The sequence below is a fragment of the Gavialis gangeticus genome, unplaced genomic scaffold (assembly GCF_001723915.1).
Source record: "Gavialis gangeticus isolate Ggan-Ray unplaced genomic scaffold, GavGan_comp1, whole genome shotgun sequence".
In the NCBI taxonomy this organism is placed as follows: domain Eukaryota; kingdom Metazoa; phylum Chordata; order Crocodylia; family Gavialidae; genus Gavialis; species Gavialis gangeticus.
The window spans coordinates 80,529,393-80,550,323 of NW_017729025.1; the positions used below are offsets into that span (position 1 = coordinate 80,529,393).

The 20,931-nt window shown below is 46.8% G+C and overlaps 1 protein-coding gene across 2 annotated transcripts in view; it reads right to left on the reverse strand.

Moving 5' to 3' along the window:
• Positions 1 to 20,931, reverse strand: part of CUNH15orf52 (chromosome unknown C15orf52 homolog) — a 131,604-nt gene that overhangs the window by 64,759 nt on the left and 45,914 nt on the right. For both annotated transcript variants that reach the window (XM_019518999.1, XM_019518998.1), the window contains one exon: positions 12,347 to 12,499. In XM_019518999.1, coding sequence (XP_019374544.1) covers positions 12,347 to 12,499 — 153 coding nt within the window. The remainder of the gene's footprint in view (positions 1 to 12,346; positions 12,500 to 20,931) is intronic.

The window sequence follows — 20,931 nt, forward strand, 5'->3', positions numbered from 1 at the left end:
TTTTTTTTTTTTTAAAGAGCCGGGACGCTGGGGCCAGGCAGGGCAGCCGGGGGGAGGGAGGGTGGGGAATGGATGAGGCCTGTCTGATTTGGAGATTTAGCTGATTTGGCAGCGGCTAAATATCTGAGTCAGATTCGACCTAATTGATTTAGGACAGTATTTTGAATCACTGAATTGAATCACTGTCTCCCGAATCAGCAGAATCTGAATCCAAAGTGAATACTAGCCGCTTCACACAGCCTACAATTTAGGATATCTTGATAAATGCTGAATGTAGGATGGCAAATGATTGTTGCTGTTTTTTTAAGGGACTAGGCTAGAATAGAAGGATAAAACAGTGCCTGCATATCCTGAACACAGATGTTGGGGGGAAAAACCTAAGGCAGGTACATATGTTTAAATTGGTTTATTCTGTGATTTAGACAAATTATTATTTTTTTTAAAGCATGGTTTAAAATCACCATCAGTCACCCTTAATCATCAACCACCCTTACTGAGAACCAGCTAGAAGTAGTGCAAAAGTTCAGCTACCTAGGTTCTACAGTGACCACCAGCCTCTCACTGGATGAAGAACTCAATGTTCACATTGGAAAGGTTGCCACCACCTTCAGCAGCATGGGACAACTCAAAACTAATTAACTAATTAAACAACTAATTAAAAGAGCATGGGACAACTCAAAACTTATCATCAAGACCAAAATGCTAGTGTACAAAACTTGCATCCTCAGCACTTTCATGAGCGGTGGGGAAACATGGACTGCTTATACACATCAAGAGAAAATGTTAAACAGCTTCTACTTGCACTGTTTATGCCACAGACTCAACATCAAATGGCAAGATAAAGTTACCAATGTGGAGGTTCTTCAAAGGTCAAATTTACCAAGTGTGACAACCCTACTCAGACAGAGACAACTGCATTGGCTAGGCTGGGGTGGGCCAAATACGGCCCGGCCCGCGGGCTGGATCCGGCCCATGAGGCCATTCTATCTGGCCTGCGGGGCCCCTAAAAAAATGTAGATAATTAATATTTCTCTGCCCTTGGTTCCTGTCAAAAGTGCAGGAACCAAGGGCAGTAGGACCCAGCGGAAGCCTGGCAGGCTCCAACAACAGCGGGCCACCCGGCCCCGCCCCCCAGCTGGGGTTTCTGGGCTGGGAGCACCATGGCTGCCCCAGCACGGGAAGCTCAGGTAAGTGGGGGCAGAGGACACCTGGCAGGGAAGGAGTGCAAGGTGGGGGAAACAGACCCTCCCCACCCCTGGTGCCCCATGCTGCAGCTGCTTGCAGCTCATGTGGGGCTGCCTGTGCCTGCTCCAGACAGCGACATGTGGGCTGCAAGTGCCTGCAGCATGGGGCACTGAGTATCGGAGGGGTCCCTTTCCCTCTGCATTCAGCTTTTCCCTGGGCTCCTTCCCTGCACGGAGAAAAGCCCGCCCCATGGCCGGCGCTCCCTGTTGCAGGTGATCACGGGGCTGTCCAGAGCAGGCACAGGCAGCCCCAGGCTGGCTGTGACTGGCTGCAGCACGGGGCACCAGGCATGGTGCAGGCGAGGGGCTGCTTTCTCCGCTGCTTTCCCCACCCCCTGCACTCAGCACCACCAGGTTGGCAGTGGGGCAGGTTACAAGCTGGTGCTGAGCGCGGGGAAAAGTGGCCCCTCTCCCACCCCATGGCCAGCACCCCGCACAGCAGCCACCTGCAGCCTGCATGAGGTTGCCTGTGCCTGCTCTAGACAGCCCCACACGTGCTGCGAGCTCCTGCAGCAGGGAGTGACGGCCATGGGGTGGGCGAGGGGCCACTTTTCCCTATGCTCAGCACCAGCTTCTTCCCTGCTGGCAAGCAGGGGTCGGGGCTGTGTGCTGCCCCCCCACCTGTACCGTGGGGCTGGGGGGCACTGGGTGTGAGCCGGCGGGGAGCCAGTGGGAACATGGGGCCCTCACTGGTGTCCTGGGGCCAGTGCCAGTGGGGCCCAGAGCAGGGTGGCAGGAGCGCGGAGTCCCGGCTGGCAGGGGCTTTATGAAGCCAGGCCAGCTCCCCCCTCTCCCTGCTGGTGCAGCCCAACCCGGCTCCACAGACTCCTGCCAGCCTGCGTCCCTCTCTGGGCCCCACGGTGCTGGCCCTGGGACATTGGTCCCAAGACATTGGGACAATGGTCTCAAGATGGTGACCAGGAGGCAGGGCACCTGTCAAGGGGTGGGGTACCTGTCAAGGAGCAGGGCTACCCATGCAGCACTCAACAGCCTGCCAAAACTGGGTAAGTGGCCCTCTGCCCAAAATAATTGCCCGCTCCTGGGCTAAGCCATCTGAACAGATTGGATGATGGTGGTATATTCAATGACATGCTATACAAGGAAATATTGGAAGGAACAAGGACAACAGGATGCCCCAAAATTCATTATAAAGACACATGCAAGTGAGATATGAAGGCATCTGGAATTGATCCTGGCCCATGGGAAACTTGGCAAGTGATCAGAACAAGTGGCGAAATCATTTCCACCAGGGCATTAAAATCCATGATGGGAATGGTCTCCAACAGCTTGAAGGAAAAGAGTCTATAAGAGGCAAGCAGCTCCCAAACCACCCAACTATGACACACACATTTGCAACCACTGCCACAGATCATGCAAATCTTAGATTGGACTATTTGGTCACATGAGGCACTGCAAACCATCTGTCATAGGCTGCAATATCCACCATCTCTCACAGACAAAAGAATGTCAATAATAAGGTTGAAATAAGTAGGTAAGGTTTCTTAAACTCTTCAGGGCTAGGTTTCCTGACTTTTGTTAAGTGTGTTGGCCCTTTGAAGTAAATGGGAGTATTTGCAGAGGCAGATACTGTTCCATGCAAGTATAAAAGTGGTAGAATTTGCCCCCATTATGTAGCACTTTAAAAAAAAGAGTTTGGAGCTAGATTTTCAAGGGCTTAATACCCAAAAGGGGCCAGACTGTCAAAACAGCTCAGAATTTGGGATATTTTTTCCCCCAGATTTCTTTCAAACCAGGCTTGTCACTGTGTTGCCTAAGTGGGCAATAACCTCTGTTGCAAATCTCACCCTCTCTCTGTCTTCTGGGCAGATATTTTCCAGAATGTTTCCTTCCACTGTAGTTAAGGGATGATATACATTACTGGGTTGATGAGAGTGGTTTTCAAGTCTCCTGATTAGAAATGTATTCATTTGTGATATATCATCTCTGGAAGCATTGTTAATAAAACAGCAATTTAAAATGCCCAGAAGCTGTATCAGCTGTCCATTTGAAAGATGATTTGTAACTCGCTAATTAACGGTTATGCTCCAGTGGTGCTGGAGTGCCAGCTCGCAACTGTAATACGCTAATGTATAATGTGATGCTCCTAAAGTGCAGCCAGAACGTGGAGGGACTTCTTAGGAAAACTGACAGCAGCCAGGAGAAATTTTTGAAAAGACAGAGAGCAAGAGGAGGGGAGGACACGGACCCTCTTTTTGTTGCTACAGAAGTTGAGGAAATTGTCCTCTAGAAGCTTTAAGACTCTACCTCTGCTTCACCCTTTCTGCCCCTTTGTGGCTTGAACTGAAATCATGCAAGGCTTCTGCTCCCACAAAAACTAGTAATATCAAAGTCTTCTGGAAGTCCCAGTCTCCAGCTGCCAGGATAACAGTAATTATGGGCCTGACCATGCCCTTTACTGGAAATACATGTGTAAGGGCCAGTGAGGCCCATCTCACTGGATATGTTGGATGTGCAGGGATATTTGTATGCAGCCCCTATATTTCTGTACTGGCTGAGCATCCTCTGTAATAGCTCCCAAGTGCCATAGCCAGGGATAAAGAAGTTTTCTTCAGGAACACAAGAGCAATCTCTAGTGTCCTATGCTGTTTCTGCTGGATGCAGGAACGGGAAAGTAATGTCAGATCCTCCTCAGCCACTTCAGATATCTTTGCCATCTGTGTATGCCTAGGCCCACAAAGAGGTGCAGTTTCCTTTCTGAGAGCTCTGAGAGAATGGTCTACTTCCACAGTGACAACCGATAGCATCTTCTACATGGGAAGGGAAGAGTTTCACATGGAGAGTCACCTTCTAAAAAGTGTGATCTGGTTCCTAATAACTTTCCAAGCAGTGTCATTGTGAGCCATAGCCATGGTTAATCCAACTAACCCACCACTAGAAATCTTGCATTTCAGTCCCAGATCAGGATACCGAAAAGACTTGAGAGCCATCTACACCTCCAGACCCCGGCTGTCTGCCTTCTCACAATTCACTCATGCAATTCTCTGACCAGTTGATACAGGGCCACCTGATGCATCACCTGTAAGATAAGAGCAGTTTAGTGACTTCTTGGCCTTTAGCAGATTCACCTGTTCCCAGGTGATCTGTGATACAATTTGTATAAAGACTGATCTTCCAGTGATGATTAAATGCACAGGGAATCCAACAGAAAACCCTGCTGTTTGGGATACCAAGGTGGGGTGGGAGTGAAAGGACTATGAATGATTGTGTTTTCTAAGTTTATGCAATCAGTTCTGAGTTGAAAAACGGGAGTATTTAGCTGTGTACCTGTTATACATTTGATTTTTGTATGCTGCAGTTTTAAATCACTAAACTCTGCAGAGCCAAGCAGACATTCGGAGGCAGGGTTGCTGCAGCCTGTTACAGGCACATATGCACAATGTTGCTTTTGTGTTTTCCTGTTTTGTTTTGTTTTGTTTTTTGCTTTTGTTGTTTTAAAACACAAATCCAGGTCTAACTGAAAGGACCTGTCTGGTCCTTGTTTCTGGGAAAACACAAGAGAGAGAGAACATTTTCAAGCATGTTGTAAGCTGAATACACTTGGGCTTGATGGGAAAAAAGACAAGATAGGTTCTGTAACTGGTTGGTTTCCAGAACTTTGCGCAGTACAGGGAAGTGTCAGTTAGATAGATATAAATTCACTTCTCAAATAGATCATACAACACTGACTTGGAGATCTAAAAGCAACTTTCCCACACCAGCTGAACAGAGCAAAGGGAACACACATTTGGATATCTTAAAATGGGGTATTTTAAGCCATCTTCAGGGCATCTTATTCTAGTGGACCTCAGAAAAAGAAGGTGAATCCCCCTGTATACACTGCAGGGGTCTATAGAGGCGTAAGCATGGTTATTAAAGAACAAACAAGGGATTAATGAGATATATAAGCATGCAATGGAGAAAGTGATTAAAGAGGTGGCCTGGCAAAGACTGAATAATGAGAGAGGAGAATCTGCATAGGCAGGGGATGGAGGAATGCAGGGGTCATTAGCCCTGACAGAATCATTCCCAGTCCAGATGAAGTGGGTAATAGCTGGCAGTCACTACTACCTGTGAACTGAATGTGTGTGTTTGCTCAGTGCCTAGCAAATAGATGACTGTTTCATTGGAAAACAACCATTGCAATAAATGCCAGCAGTCTCAGGAAAGAACCAAAGATGGAATGAAAGGGGAACTGAGTTGCCCTCCTGCCCCAGGGAGTCCATCCAGGTCAAGGTAGAGCTGCCTCACTGGTAGGGAGAATCCAGTGAAGAGTGTTGCTTCCCAGAATGGAGTCTGAATGAGCTGGAAATCAAAGGGGAGAGCCAGCTTAGCTGCCTTCACTACTGATTGTTGGTATGTAGGAGAAGAGATAGGAACCTCTCACATGGATTAGAGCCAGCAGCAGGTGGGGATGTACTAGCCAACCCTAGAAGATACCAGCAACATAGAAAGAGCCAGTGAAGCAGAAGAGAAGGGAACCTAGGACAGGGATTTTCTAAAGTGTGTGCAAGGGAGCAGGGACCACTTGACAAGGCTGCATAGTCTAGAGAGACAGAAGGAACCAGGGCTGAGGTGGTAGGGGTGGAGACAGAGGAAGAACAAACTGCAGGAAAGCACATGCAAGAAAGGAGTGGGAGAGAAGAGAGCAGACAGGAGGGAGTGGTGGCAAGTATAATGCTTTTTCAAAAAAGCACAACACATGCACTGAATAAAGACAGTTGAAAAGACCTCACTATGCTAGTGGTGTTTATCCCCATACAACCCCCCTAGCAAATGGGATTCTTAATGGGGAAATTAGAAGGGTGATAGGTGCATGTAACTGCCGGACAGAAGTGGATAGAACCCAGGGACAGAAGTGCTGCCCAAAATGTGGCTACAAATACACATGCTCTGACTACAGACCTGCTGAGGCTAGCAGGAGCTGGGTTGGGCCTTACATGGAAATGGTTCCTTCTGTCTGTACCTCCTCCTGGCCTTGGCCATCTCCTCCTTTTAGTGCAAACAATCCTGCCTTGTATAAGGAGTACAGAGAGTTGGAAACTATATTACACTCCATTGAAAACAAAGATGCTTTACAGCAAAGCGCACTGTTCAAATCCCTTTAACACGCCCTGTATCTCTTTCAAGCTGTGAGGCGGAGCAGCTTCCCAGCTGGAAGACAAATGGCTCAGTGTGATGAAAACACAAAGCAAGGACTGCCAGCAAGAGCCAAGCAACTTTGCCAGCCATGCTTACCAACTCTCCTAGCATGTTTTACAATCTCCATGTCATTGTCTCTTTGTGTTTCCTGCTGGCCCAGTGCTGTGCCGGGAAAGAAGAAACAGGTCTGCCGTCTTGGTTTGTAAAAGCCTCCTGTGCACTGGCTCATGTCATGCAGCCTAGAGAGGCAAGCTTTCTTCCCTCAGGCTCTGTACTGAGAAGGGGGCAGAGTGCAAGAGCTGCTGCTGAATCTGTGTCCCCTGAATAAGAAGCATGAATTGCTCTGTGCTTGAGTTATCACCCCCTAGGATCAGAGGAACAGAATGACAGCCCTCTCAAGTGGAGGTCAGCACATACAGCTGCTTTTAATCGTCACTGGAGAATACAAATAATGCACCAGCCCCTTCCAGCACAGAGCCAGCCCTCCTAGAAAACTGCACTGTCAGCTTCTCATCAGGCTGAGCCATGTATTAGAGGAAGGAGGCAGTGTTTTCTAGTGGCTAGAAACCAGGATTGCCAATCAGGATCCTCTGCTGTATGAGGTGGTTATAGGGTCCAGTATCACCACACTATGTGAATACTTATCACAGTCTTTAACATATTCACCATTACAACACCCCTTACAGGCTACTGTCTCCATCTGAAGGATGGAACTGGGACGTGGACTCAAACATGCCCAAGGCCACACCAGAAGTCTGTGAAAGAGTAGGGAACTGAGCCTGGGTCTCCTGAGGCCCAGATTAGCATCCAAACACCTAGGTCATCATTCCTGACTATGCCATTAGCTTCCTCTATGCCTCTGAGAAAACTACTTAATTGCTCTGTGCCTCAGATTCTCTAGCAGTCAAAAGGCATATTAGTACTGGAACACTCCATAAAGCACCCTTACATCTTTGGACTGAAAAATATTAATGATTTATTACTAAGAAAATCTGAACCAAGCCAACAGGCTGGTGCTTTCTGTAGTATACTGCTTTCCAGTGGCTTTCAGGGGGGAGACTGATTTCTGAGACAGCCTAAATCAGGTATTTCTCTCGCACTCTTTCTTAAGTCCTATGAGCAGTAGTAAATGGAAGCAGTTACTTAAATGCTTCCTCTTAAACCTACATAGAAACTAGATAAAGTGACAGTGTAGCCAGACAAAGCCATTTCAAACAATCTTTCTGGATATAGCAAATACAAGGGAGGATGGTCAAAGACGGTGACTGTTTTAGGCAGAGGCATAACAGAGCTGGGTGCCTGGGGCAACTGCAATACATGGGGGCAGCAGTGGCTGCCAGCTGTCACTTTGCCATCAATGCAATTGTGTGGCTGTGGCACCAATGGTTTATTGCCATCCCCTTCCCCAGCCAAGTTGGCACCCAGGGTGGCCGCCTCAGTTGTCCCACCCTACTTAGTTACTCATTTTAAGTCCAGTGCATAGGACTGGAGGTAGTCACATGCTCAGTGTCTTGAGAATATGCCTCTGACTGGAGTTGGTGAGGTCCCTTTAACACGATACACTCAAACACTCTTGTACCAGAGTCCTATGAGTCCTTGGCTGTAGTCCTGTAGTATGAATTTTTGCTTTATTTATTATGTTTAAATGATAATAGTACTGAACTGATAAGCCGCTATGATTGTATTAGCTTTATTTCTCTTTGTCTCTTAGGAACAATTTTATGAACAACTTAAACTCCATTTTTTTGCTTGTTCCCTTCTTGACATAAGTAGATGAATTTTGTATGCCCTGTGTACATGAGTGTGAGAGGGTGAATGGTGAAAGAATGGTAACTATTTGCATGAAAACAGAAGAAGATTTAATTGATTGTGTAAGCAACAAGGTGCCAATATATGAGTTACCAGACAGTAAACTAATTAATGGATAGCTGAATAACTTATCTGTAATCAGATGCAAAGAAGATAGTAAGAAGAAAGAATTTTACATATTGCATATCCTGCCATTTCAAGTACACAATGCTTCAAGGCGGAGATAACCAACGTAACTGGAATGACCTCAGCGGAGATAACCAACTTTACTGGAATGACCTCAAGTTGAGATAACCAAAAGAAACAACCTCTAATTAAAAACTGAAGCATGGGAAAACTCCAATGCTGAACAAAGACTTGAACTTCCCATAAAAATGATATGCAGATAAGCCAAGATGGGGAATCCACTCTTTGCAACCTCCTGGAGCACAGGCAGCTGTATACCCCCGCTCATATTCTGGATTGCCCATCCAGTGCTAACTTCTGCTGGTAACTATAACATCTTACTGGAGTGGTTTGTCTATATGCTTATGTATGTCTGTTTGTATGACTGGTGTGTCCAAGTTTATGTATCTGTTTCATGTAATCAATAAACATGGCATTTTGCCTTATCCCCCTTTTTAAGGTCTCGTTCTTAATTTGAGCTATTGGCAATTTTAATTAACAGTCCTATGAGCCACTGGAATCCTAGAACTGGCGTAGCATGCAGGCAGGCACAGACATCTTCTTCTAGGAAATAACTGCAGTTCCCAACCCCCAGCAAGAATTGAGTTCAACAGGATGCCCATACCTGTTAGCATAGAGTAGAACTAGTCAGTTCCTATGCATGCAGCCTTGAGTGGGCTTTAGTTATTGCTTAAAAGAGGAACCAGTATCATCTCGCCTCCATCTGTTGCAGCCACCTGTTGTTTCTTACCCTATACACAGATTCCAAGTTTTCCAGGGCAAACACCATTTCTTTACTATAGGGGTGTTCAATGTCTGGCACAAAGGGACTTCGGCTGTGAGGTGCTACTGCCACATCTCTAAAATAATACTAAACATAGGAGAAATGGCACCTGAACAATGCAGCACTGTAACTTTGAGTAGATGAGTCAATCTCATGAGACCAACTGGAACTTGGAATGCATGGGTCTTATTGATAACTACTGGAAATTGGAGTTTCAAAGTCAGTTTTATAATTTTTTACATGAGGGATGTTTTAATGATCAATTGAGCAACTGGTGAATCTACAGAAGTGCTTTAAACATGATCTTGACAACTAAAATGTGTGCGACGTTTGGGAGTGTAATGTCCAATGTCTTCTGTTGGGACCTTCATTTTTCTCTGTTCTACGTGACCTCCTCAAATTGAACAAACAGGGAGATAGACCTGCAACAAACCTGCGCTGGCTATCCCTTAGGATGTTGGCATCAGCCAGTCCATTAAGGATGGCCTCTTCCATAAACTTTTCTAAGATCTTCCCCAGGATAGAAGTCAAGCTGATGGGCCTATAGTTAGCCAGATCCACTTTTCTCCCTTTCTTGAAGATAGGCACCACATTGGCCTTCTTCCAGTCTTCGGGCACTACACCAGAGAGCCAGGAGTTCTCAAAGATCCGTGCCAGGGGCTGGGCTATGATCCTCGCCATCTCCTTGAGTACCCTGGGGTGTAGATTGTCAGAGCTGGCTGACTTGAAGGTATGCAGCATCTCAAGGTGCTCTTTCATGAGATCACCGTTAATGGAGGGCAGGGGATCTCCCTCACCTGGACCTCCCTGTCCCGTAGCGGGCATGGGTTTCCCATGGGACTGATGAAAGACCGACGCAAAGTACCCATTTAATAGGTTGGCTTTTTCCTGGGTGTCAGTTGTCAGTTGTCCCATCTGGTTCAGCAGGGGTCCAATGTTGCCCTTGCTTTTCCTCTGGCTCCCCACATATCTGAAAATCATTTGACTTTTATATTGAACTCTGGCTTGGTTTTCTCTGCACCCATCCTATGCATTTGACACTTTTTCTGCTAAACAGCAAAACTGTGAATGCCAGCAAATGACTCTGCAGAATTCTTCTCAGGATAAGTGCTGCCACCCACTCCATCATGTCCTCTCTGCCAGATGGGCAACCCTCCCACACCCACACTCCTACTAGAATGCAAGAGTACTTGTTCTCTGGTCATTCCCCACTCAGGTGACTTGCTCCTATTTAAAACTCCAGGATATAAAATGAACATCAGTTTCTGAACTTGTTTGCAGAGAGGCATTCTTGAGTACATTAAAATCCAGTCAAATCTTATCCGTTAGAGTTGGTTCACTGTGGTCATTTACAAACAATAAATAGGCTATTGTGACAGAGAAATGTTGGCTTATCTTTGTAATACCCAGGTAAGTGAATCCACTGGGAACATGGTGCTTTAAAGTGTTATCTGAAATGACGGTAAGGAAAGGGGAGACCTAAGCATTCTAGTTCTGTTGAGTCTGCCTGAAAACTAAGCAGCAGCAAGAGCCTATGTTTTGAAAAGGGGAATCTGGTAGGCATGTTCTCTTTCTAAAAAGCCACATGCCTGAAAAAGTTCCACACCGATTTGCTAAATATTTTCTGTTTAACCGTAACTAGTGTGAAGGGCAGTTTGCTGGTATGGGAGAGGGCACTGAGTGGGGAGGAGGCATGCCATTATGAACTTCACTCACTTGTCTCAGCATTAAGGTACTTGTTATGGGATATGGCTGAGATTCAGGTCATGCAGGAATGGTGGGAAGAAAGAGGCGACTTTACCAACCCATGACATAAGTTAGAGCAGCCTCAGTGCTGCCCTAATACAACCTCAAGGGGTATTTGAGCAGCCAAAAATAGCCACAACACAGTGGTGCTCAGGCCACACTCCCTCTCCCTCAAAACTTACCCTAACACTTGCCAGCATCAATAAAATAGGTTTGGATTAGACCTCAGGAAAAACATACTTAATGCTAGAACGATAAGGTGGTACAATAGACTACCCAGGGGAATAATGGGGTTTCCTCCATTGGAGATTTTTTGAGAGGAGGCTGAATAAGCATTGGCTGGGGATGATTTAAGAGTAGCATTCCTGTATCATGCAGGGGTTTGACCAGATGATCTTTGAGGTCCCTTATGAGTCTATGATTCTGGGAGAAAAAGGATTGGGTGTTGCAGAATCATTATGCCAGTTCAAGACACCATGAAGGCCTCCTGTGACAGTCTGTATTCAATGGTAGCTTGATATACAGGCGTATATGATTTTTATGACACTCAAAGTGTGTAAAGAAACCACAGGGAAACAGATAACGTGGACCTGTATCTTTATTTAAAACTCCAGTGATCAGAAGAAAAAAACTGAAGAACAATGCATACAGTAAGCAGCAGGCTTTGGCTATAGCCTGACTGAGGGCAATTGAATTAGTTCCTTTTGTATCTACTTGTTTTCTTTGTTCATATTTACATTTTCTATCTTTTAATCTTTATTCTGAATGGTGCATGTTGGTTGCACACAGTTTTGCTGCTCTATGGATCTCTTGTATGAAAAATGCATCTTTTGTGGTGGAAAGAGGAGTGGGGGGAAAAAATCTGCAATAAAGTATTTAGACTGTGTTTTCAGGACCTATAAGTTTAAATAAAAATATCCAGTAACCTCAGCTGGTTTTAGTAGGACTGGGCAATATCTACTTCTGTTTTTTAAGTTAACTCCCTGTTAAGATAGGACAGGGCTCTTTGATCACAAGCTACTGTGTGTCTTTAAGTAGAGAGCTGGCTTTAGGTGCCAATGACTCCTGCAGCTATGGAAATCTTTTGCATTATTTTCTCCATAAAATGAAAGCAAGTTTATGGTGATGCCAGCATCACCTCATTGACCCCAAAGAAATCTCACAGCATGATGCTTAGGGGGGGCAAGTTTAAGAACATGCTGAGGCCGAAGATGAAAGAGTCTGGAAGTAACTAGAGGCACGATCACAAAGGTAGGAAGTAGGTCAGCACCAAAGACTCTCCTTCTGAGTCATAAAAGCCAGGTGACTTTGGCATGGAAAAAATCCCACAGTGCTAAGAAACTCTACCTTCAGCTGAACTGCTGCCAAAAGGCAGTGACTGATATTTTGCCTCCCAACGCCCCCAGTAGTGAGGGTGGAGACCCAGTCCTTATAACATGGGCTCTTGGAGGGCACTCACTTTTTCCTTGTTATCCATGGTGATGGCGATCTGCATCCGCCTCCCTCTCCGGAAAGCCACCAGGTGGTCCACTTCTTCTTCACTCAGGTCTGGGACCCTGCCTGGACTCAAGAGGCAATCTGAGCTCCGTTTCTCACTGACAATCCGCTTTGCCTAGAAATAAGAAAGCAAAAACAGCATACACTCAGGGACACTAGAATTAATCCCTACATGAAACTCTCCTCATGATAGCAGCTGCAACAGGGTAGAGGTGAATTGAGGGACTGGCTTAGTAGGGATCCAGGATCCCTTCCATTCAGTGTCCTGGTTTGAAAGCTGCCATGTTGGATACTTCAAAGGAAAACATAACATTCACCAAAATATACCTACTAAATACAAGGAGAAAAAATTCTTGTTTTCAGTTAATTCAAAGTCTGGGTAATGACTTAGCCTTTTATCCTATAGTTGAGTTCTCACCTCCTCTTCTTTGCCCCTTACTATGCTATTTTCCTCAAAATCCAGTGGTTAAATTGGAGAAAAAGCAGGGATACTCCCTAAGGTCCCATTCACAAAAAATTATTCCACTTAAAAACATGGTCTGACACTTGATACTCTATGACCTTCTCACATGATTGTCCATCGCCTTTCTACAGCGATTCAGTCAGCAGTGATATACTTGGCAATTCTGACATTTAAACTCTTGTCATGAATCAGGGGCAGCTCACACCATTCAGTCATTACTTCTAGCTGTCTGCTCAATCAGGCACACATCACTGTGTCAGCTCATGTCTGATTCCCAATTTGTTATCTTCACAGCTGCTGGCAGAGTCCTTCAGCAAGAGGAATATATATTACAACAAGAGGAATATATATTTTTATACAAAAATATTTTCTTTTACACGTTTAAAATATATCACCTCCCAGTTTTGTTGTGTGCCATTTTGTTCTTGTCTTGCAGAAAAGGGTAGCAGGTCATCTTTACACAGATGATTATGTCATGCTATATATGGATCACTCCACTGTATCACTCCTTAGTTTTCTCCTTTGCAAATGAGGATGACATTTTTAAAAGTGCCTAAGTTATTTAAGTTACTGCATAATGCAACTTAGGTGCCAAAGTCATTTAGGTGCTTTTGAACATTTTATTCCTGGTCTTTTTATTTTATTTTCATGAGTGCCTGTAGCAGGGCACTAAGGTGCCTGCTACTGACAACAGCAGTATGAGCTCAGCTGCCAGTCACCAGGGCAGCGCAGGTGCAGGTTGTCAGGGCAACCAGTCTGGTCAGCTGACCGGAAGGGGGCGGGGCCTGGCCTTTATAAACAGCCAGGCTGAGGCCAGAAGTTCAGTTTCCCTTGAGCAGCTGAGGAAGTGGGAGCAAGCAGAGCAGGAAGCTGGATGGCCTGAGTTTGTGGTATGATGATAGTGGGTGGAGAAAACCCTGATAGGGATATGTATGGAGGATAGCCAGGTCGGCTGGGAATTTTTGTTATAGCCAGGGGCTTTGTATTTTCTGTTCCGTTGTTGTATAACACCGGAGGACCGGGTGAGGCTGTAGGGGTTGGAGGAGGCCTCATGGGAGCTCCCCAGTAATGGGGGGTCCCTGGCACTGGAGAGGGTGCTGTGTTTTGGGGTGTCCCAACTCTGGCCCCAGTGTGGGCAATATTGGGAGGAGCCCAGTGTGGGTGCAGACAAAGCCCCAGTGGGGCGTAGGACCTGGAAAGGAGTCCTGAGGGCCAGTTAAGGCCGAGGCCGCCTAAGCCCTATTGAGCAGAGCCCCAGTGCAGGCGGGAGTGCGGAGACAGGCCCCCAGTGCGGGCACACAGATTGGAAGCCCAGAAAGGGCACATAGACAAGAAAGGCCCCAGTGCGGGCAATGAGGGCTGCGAGAGCCGCAGGGAGACAGGCCCTGGTGTGGGCTGCAAGAGCCGTGGGTGAGGGCTTGGAGTGAGGCCCCAGTGCGGGCGACAGTAGGACTTACTTGTAGCGCCTAAGGCTAGAGTGCAGGTGCAGCGGGACAACTAGACGGAGCATTGGCTAAGTTACATCAAGGCACCGTATCAGAATGGATAGAAGAGGCAGCCTCCCCTAAACATTTAAAACATCAAAGATGTGGTGGGCGAGATTGGTGAGGGTGCGTTGACACCAGCTTGACACGGTAGCCAGGGGGTGCTAGGGGAGTTCACGGCATCCCTAGGTCACGTCCTGCCACAGTGGTGCATTGGCCAGGAAACGGCTCAGCCGTGCATTGAATAAGGAGTGACAGCGGACCCAGGGGCTGTAATTGCAGATGGGCATTTTGGGAGTCAGGCAGGGGGACTGCCCTTCAGTAAGTGGGTCCGAAGGGCTTTATAACCATTGCCCAGATTTTTTTGTTGGTGAGGACAAAGACTGAGGCTGACCCAGGAAGGGTAAAGCCTAGATAAGGATCATGCAAGCAAGGAATAGGGGAGGTCGGAGAGCCGGCCAATTTGATGAACAAAGAAAGAGAGAAACTAGAAGAAGAAATAGACTGGCTAGAATGGGAGCTGGAAGTAGCCCAGGCTATGAGACCACAGGCTGAGGATAGGCTGCAGGAGAGTTATGCATGAGCAGCAGAAACCGATAAGTTGCTCTGGCAAGAGGTAGAACAGATTAAGATGTTCAAAGCAAGCTATGAAATGCTAGAAAAACAACGGGTGTCCTTGGAGGGAGATCTAAAGGCTTTAGCAAAGGAAGAGATAGGCACACAATTACAGAAAGTGGAGGGTGACAGAGATGAGTTGGCGTGTTGCGTGTGATCTCTTGAAATTCGCTTAGCGGATAGCCAAGCCAAGGGGGTAGAACTGAACAGGGGAAAAGATCGACTGCAATTAGAAGTGCAAAAGATGGCCCAAGAAATTCAGGAGCTAAAAAGGAAAAGGAAGGACTGCAGACAGAGAGTGACCCGGGGGAAGGGCTCAAAGAGTCCCTGAAGCAGACAGGGGCACAACTAAAGGATGAGGTGATAGAGAGCCCTAACCTAGCAGTTGAAATGGATCAGACATTGGGAAAAGGGCAAGGAGGTAGGAGCGATCATAGGACGGTCGGTGAGCAAAGGTTGCCCCAGAAGGGGAGCAGGAGTACAAGCAACTACAGGCTCAGTTGCAGACCATAAGAGTGAAAGGAACACCCGGTGGAGAGGAGACCTGTGAGGGAAGAACCAGAGACCCTGTCTAAAGAGACCCTGTTGACATGTCTGACAGAATGGGGCCAGAGGTGGGAACAGTGGCAGAGACACAATGTCACAAAGATGAACCAGCTGAGAGAGCTACTCCTGTGGGAAGAGAAGGGAGGAGGTGTAATACCCACCCAGGAACAACCAAGGGCAGGAGAACCGGTAAAGGCAGGGGCAGCTGGAGAGAATGCACTGGTTTCCCCAGGGAGTGAAACATTAGACACAATGGGCCTAGACCAGATGCAAGTGGCCGGGGGCCTGGTGTGACAAGGACCTAGGGCACACCCAACAAGAAGGGAACAAGCAGACCCCAGAAAAAGGTGTACCAATGGGCAGGAGACAAGAGATAAAAAGCCAATACCCAAAGGAGAACTAAAATGGGAGGAAAGACCAGAGATCTATGTGAACAACCTCCCCAGATGGGTCTGGTGGCAGTTGCTGAGGAAGGTCATCGAAGAGAAGGTAGGAGGGGTAGCCTATGTGAAAATCTATAAGGGGCCCCAAGGAGGGTCTACAGGCCAGGGGAAGGTAGAGTTTTGGAGAAAAGAGGATGCCTTGAGAGCATTAGACCTACAGTGGGAGATCTGGGGAAGGATCCAGGACCTCCAAAGGATTATAGAGAGGCAACGGCCCCCACGACAGCTCTAGAGGAGAAGACCAAGAAATGTGGGGATGGAACGGGGACAGATGAAAAGAGGAAGAAACCCCCAGGGGGTAGGCTGGGTCTTGACGGTTGGAGAAGGCAATCCACCAAGGTTGGCTAATGTGGGGGGACTGCCTGTGGCGGGGCAAATCCCAAGAAATCCCATATGTTGCCCCTTGGGTAAAAGGCCGAGGAGGAGGTGCCTCAAAACCTCCGCCAACGTAAGGGGAGAAGCCCAGAGAACAAGAACTCGAGCTTGAGAGATGGATGGGCGGTCATGATATGAATAAGATGGAAGAATCAACCCGGTGAGTTCGAAACCTGAGGGGGGGAGGTGTGTAGCAGGGCACTAAGGTGCCTGCTACTGACAACAGCAGTATGAGCTCAGCTGCCAGTCACCAGGGCAGCACAGGTGCAGGTTGCCAGGGCAACCAGTCTGGTCAGCTGACCAGAAGGGAGCATGGCCTGGCCTTTACAAACAGCCAGGCTGAGGCTGGAAGATCAGTTCCCCTTGGGGAGCTGAGGAAGCAGGAGCTCTGTGGAAGTAAGCAGAGCAGGAAGCTGGATGGCTTGAGTTTGTGGTATGATGATAGCGGGCGGAGAAAACCCTGATAGGGATATGTATGGAGGATAGGCAGGTTGGCTGGGAATTTTTGTTATAGCCAGGGGCTTTGTATTTTCTGTTTTGTTGTATAACACCGGAGGACAGGGTGAGGCTGTAGGGGTTGGAGGAGGCCTCATGGGAGCTCCCCAGTAGTGGAGGGGGGGTTCCTGGTGCTGGAGAGGGTGCTGTGTTTTGGGGTGTCCCAACCCCAGCCCCAGTGTGGGCAATATCAGGAGGAGCCCAGTGTGGGTGCAGACAAGAAAGCCCCAGTGGGATGTAGGACCTGGAAAGGGGTCCTGAGGGCCAGGTAAGGCCGAGGCTGCCTGAGCCCTATTGAGCAGAGCCCCAGGGAGGGCAAGCACGGGAGAAGCCCCAGGGAGGGTGCACAGATTCCATGCGCCCTTTCTGGGCTTCCACAAGACAGGCCCCGGTGTGGGCTGCAAGAGCCATGGGGAGACAGGCCCTGGTGTGGGCACAGGACAACTAGACAGAGAGCATTGGCTAAGTTGCATCAAGGTACCATGTCAGAGTGGATAGAAGAGGCAGCCTCCCCTAAACATTTAAAACATCAAAGATGTGGTGGGTGAGACTGGTGCAGGTGTGTTGACACCTGCTTGACATGGTAGCTAGAGGAGTTCATGGCACCCCTAGGTCGTGTCCTGCCACAGTGCCTCTTTAGCCTGACTTTGCTAATGCTGTGCAAGCCTCAGCTGTTTTACTTTACAAGGGACAACGCACTTTCTTTATTTTTCCATCTGTTGTTTTAATGCACCCCTAAGTTTTTTGGTTTTGCACGAACTCAAAACAAGAGTTAGCCTGAATCGGGGAGTAACTACAAATTTGTCCATTAAAAACAGAGCTGGACCCATGTTTGTTCAATACACTTGTCAACCTCAGCATTCCTTTCATTGAGTTTATAATAACCCATGATATCCAACATGTTTCATTGTAGTCTTATCTACATTAGGTTATGCCACAGATGGAGCCATGGTGTAGGGCAGCCAGGTGCAGCAACCAGGGTTATGGGCCACCAGAGGCAGCAGACCTGGGGGGCAATATTGCAGCAGCTGCACACTGTGAGGGGCATATACCTAGGGGCCACAGGCCATGATGGCTGCACGCTGACTCCTCCTCCCACTTCATGCACAGCATGGGCCACCTAGCTTCCCTCCTCTCCCAGCTGCACACACCACCTGCCTGAAGTGCAGAGAGCCTGTTTCCCTCCTTTGCTGTGCATGCAGTTCAGGTGCTCAAGCCCCCCTTGGCCTCTGGTGCAGGAGCAACTGAGAGAGGAAGAGTGGCATCTGGGCAGGAGCCCATGGTCTGCATACTCTCTTTAAAGGGACAGATGCAGCCCATGGGTCACCAGTTGGACAGTCCTGGCATAAACAAGGCTTATACAATGAAACTAATTTTTATCAGCATTTCAATGAAACTTTTTAGCAATACATGGTAAAAGACTAGAAGGTAGCAGAGACTTTTAGACACTAGCAGCATATTCATTTCTTGACCATAATAGTTTCAAATCTGCATAACACCACTGGCTCTGCAAGAATTACTCTTGATTTACACTAGCGTAAGTAAAACGAGACTCTCTCACAGCCTGAGCCTCTGTTAACAGTGATGGGAATTTCTGTGAAATTCCCTAGTGTATGCACAGCTCTAGCTTTCAGTTTTTTGTTGTAACCTCTAACCATTTTCATTGCCCTTCTTGGGAACTCTGCTATTTTTGCTGTGTTCTGTTTTAAACTGAGATAATTGCAACCAAACATTGTATTTGAAGCAAGGATCTGACATCAATCATTTTAATAGTTTCCACTGTTCTCCGTCCCTATCTCAATACAGCCTAATAGTTTGTTAGCTTGCCTCCTGCTGTGACCTGAGTGGATGCCTTCACTGAGACACCCCAGTGATGTCAAGCTCCTTTTCCTGAGATGTTAAAATTAAATGGGAAACCAGCATGACAGTCAGAAGAATGAGAGGTCAGTCAAAAGAATCAGATCCACTAGTATCACATTATCAATGTCATGTTAGCTTGCGCCCAAAGGACATGTGCTGTAGAAGTCCCCACCCTCATAAACTATGCAAGCTATTTTAAAGGCATTAGTAAATCCTTATGGAGGGTGTGATAATCTGGCAGAGCCCCTCAGAAAGGTTCTTCTTTTGTTTACTACAGGTGGGTCTGACCCACAAAGGTCAGGCCTGATCCAAACTTCTCCAGAATCCCAGGGTTTAACCCAAAGTCTGCATTCCACCCATTACAAAGTGCTACATATTTGTTTGCCCAATGTTACACTCCAGTTGTTGGCCCAGAGAAGATAAGAGAATTTAGTATAAAATGAAGACATTCTCCTCTAGCTGAATTGCTAAAGGACTAGGTTTTTGGAGCAGGAGGAAGAGAGATCTACAAGTCTCAGCTCCATGCAAGATTTCTCTAGTAATTTTGCTTGTAGTCTTCTGTGGTTTTGAGCATCTCTACAATACATTTTCAGGCCACAACCTAAATATCAAACTCCAATGTGCCACACAATTCCTGCCTGAATAATAATCAGTGGGTGCATCTACACAAGACTTCTACTGCCAGGTTGCCTGCACAGTCCCTGAGCCACACAGAGCCCAGTGCTTTGCTTTGCAGCTGTAAAACAGCAAACAAACTCCTCAGAGGTGTTTTAGTTTGCTGCACCCCAAAATCATTTAAGGTGGATTATGCCACCAAATGTGCTACAACGGCTGGAATTAATCTGCAATACAGCACTGACACATGCAAACACCAACACCATTAAAGCAGTGCAAAAGCATTTAACCTGCTTTAAAGTGTTATGCACACATACCCCTTGCTTCATTTACACATGCCCACAAGTACTATCCTGCTGTGGTGGTATTTAGTGTCCTGCAACACGTGTAGACACTGACCCAACAGGCTGGGGCACAAGGGTGTTTCAGTACGGAGGCTGCTAGCCCCCACACTGAAGTACCCTGGTGCCTTAACAAGCCCTTACACAGCACACTGAGCAGGTCAGAGCAGCCTGGGCTGGCAGACTGACCCCCAGGGCTACTGACCCATCAGGGCTACTCCAACCCAGCTCAGCATGCTGCAGTCCCAGATGCATATGTAAACATGGCAGCTGTGAGCAATAAATTTCAGTGCAAACTGTGCTGGAGTTTACTAAATCATATAATTGTATGTGTAGATGTACTCAGTGATACTTACAAAAGAGTGCTCATCCTCAAAGCATATGTACAGCATTTATAGGTCTGGTTCACCCATATTATAAAACCACTGAGATCAAAAGAGTCATGCCAGCCAGCAATAAATATGGCTCATGTGCATCAGAATAATGCCATGCTTTCACCTTTCTGTCACCCATCACAACCACCCCTGTTCTAAAACTATTCTTCATTAATGTTTCTTTGTTGAGTTTCCAGCAGCTTTCCTGCCCAGAGCAATTTATCAGAGCCTCCTTCCTGTATCCCACATCACACTCCTCCTGAGTGGGTTCCATGCTTCTATTAAAGAACTCTGCATCCTCAGCACTATATCACTTGTATCACCCATCTAAAGGAAATGGAAAAGGACAGTCTGCTCCCACTTTCAAAGAAGAGCTGCTGGGAACTACAGCAGTGATGACTCCTTTTTCTAAAAGGATCCCTTTGTCCTCTAAAACCAGATTCTGTCAGATTATAATCTATCCTGAAAAGAGTTGACAGCCCTTGAGACTCACTGAAGTCAACAGACTTCTGTACACTTTGCAAGATGGGGCTAGGAAAGAGCTATCTGCAGTTGGGTATCCTAATGCTATTTCAAGGATAACTCAGCATTGTAAATATATTCTGACACAGCTTTTCTAAGCATTTGATATTTCTTGAGCCTAGTGCCATTTCAGTGTTACAGCCAAGCACATCACTATTCTTACAAGTATCATTATTTCAACAAAGTATCTTTCCTCTAGTGTTGGTGAATATACTCTATAGTATATATATATGGAAGTGCATTTTGCCACTCTGAGCCCCAAGGAACACTTCTGGTATATAAGCTGTGCTGAAGATGTTAACAATTAGAACACAGAGGACTGCAGTTCTCCAGCTGTAAAGCCCTGATGTGAACTTCTTGGCCCTACAAATTTCACTGAAGATCTTTATTTTTTTTTTTTTTTTTTTTAAAAAA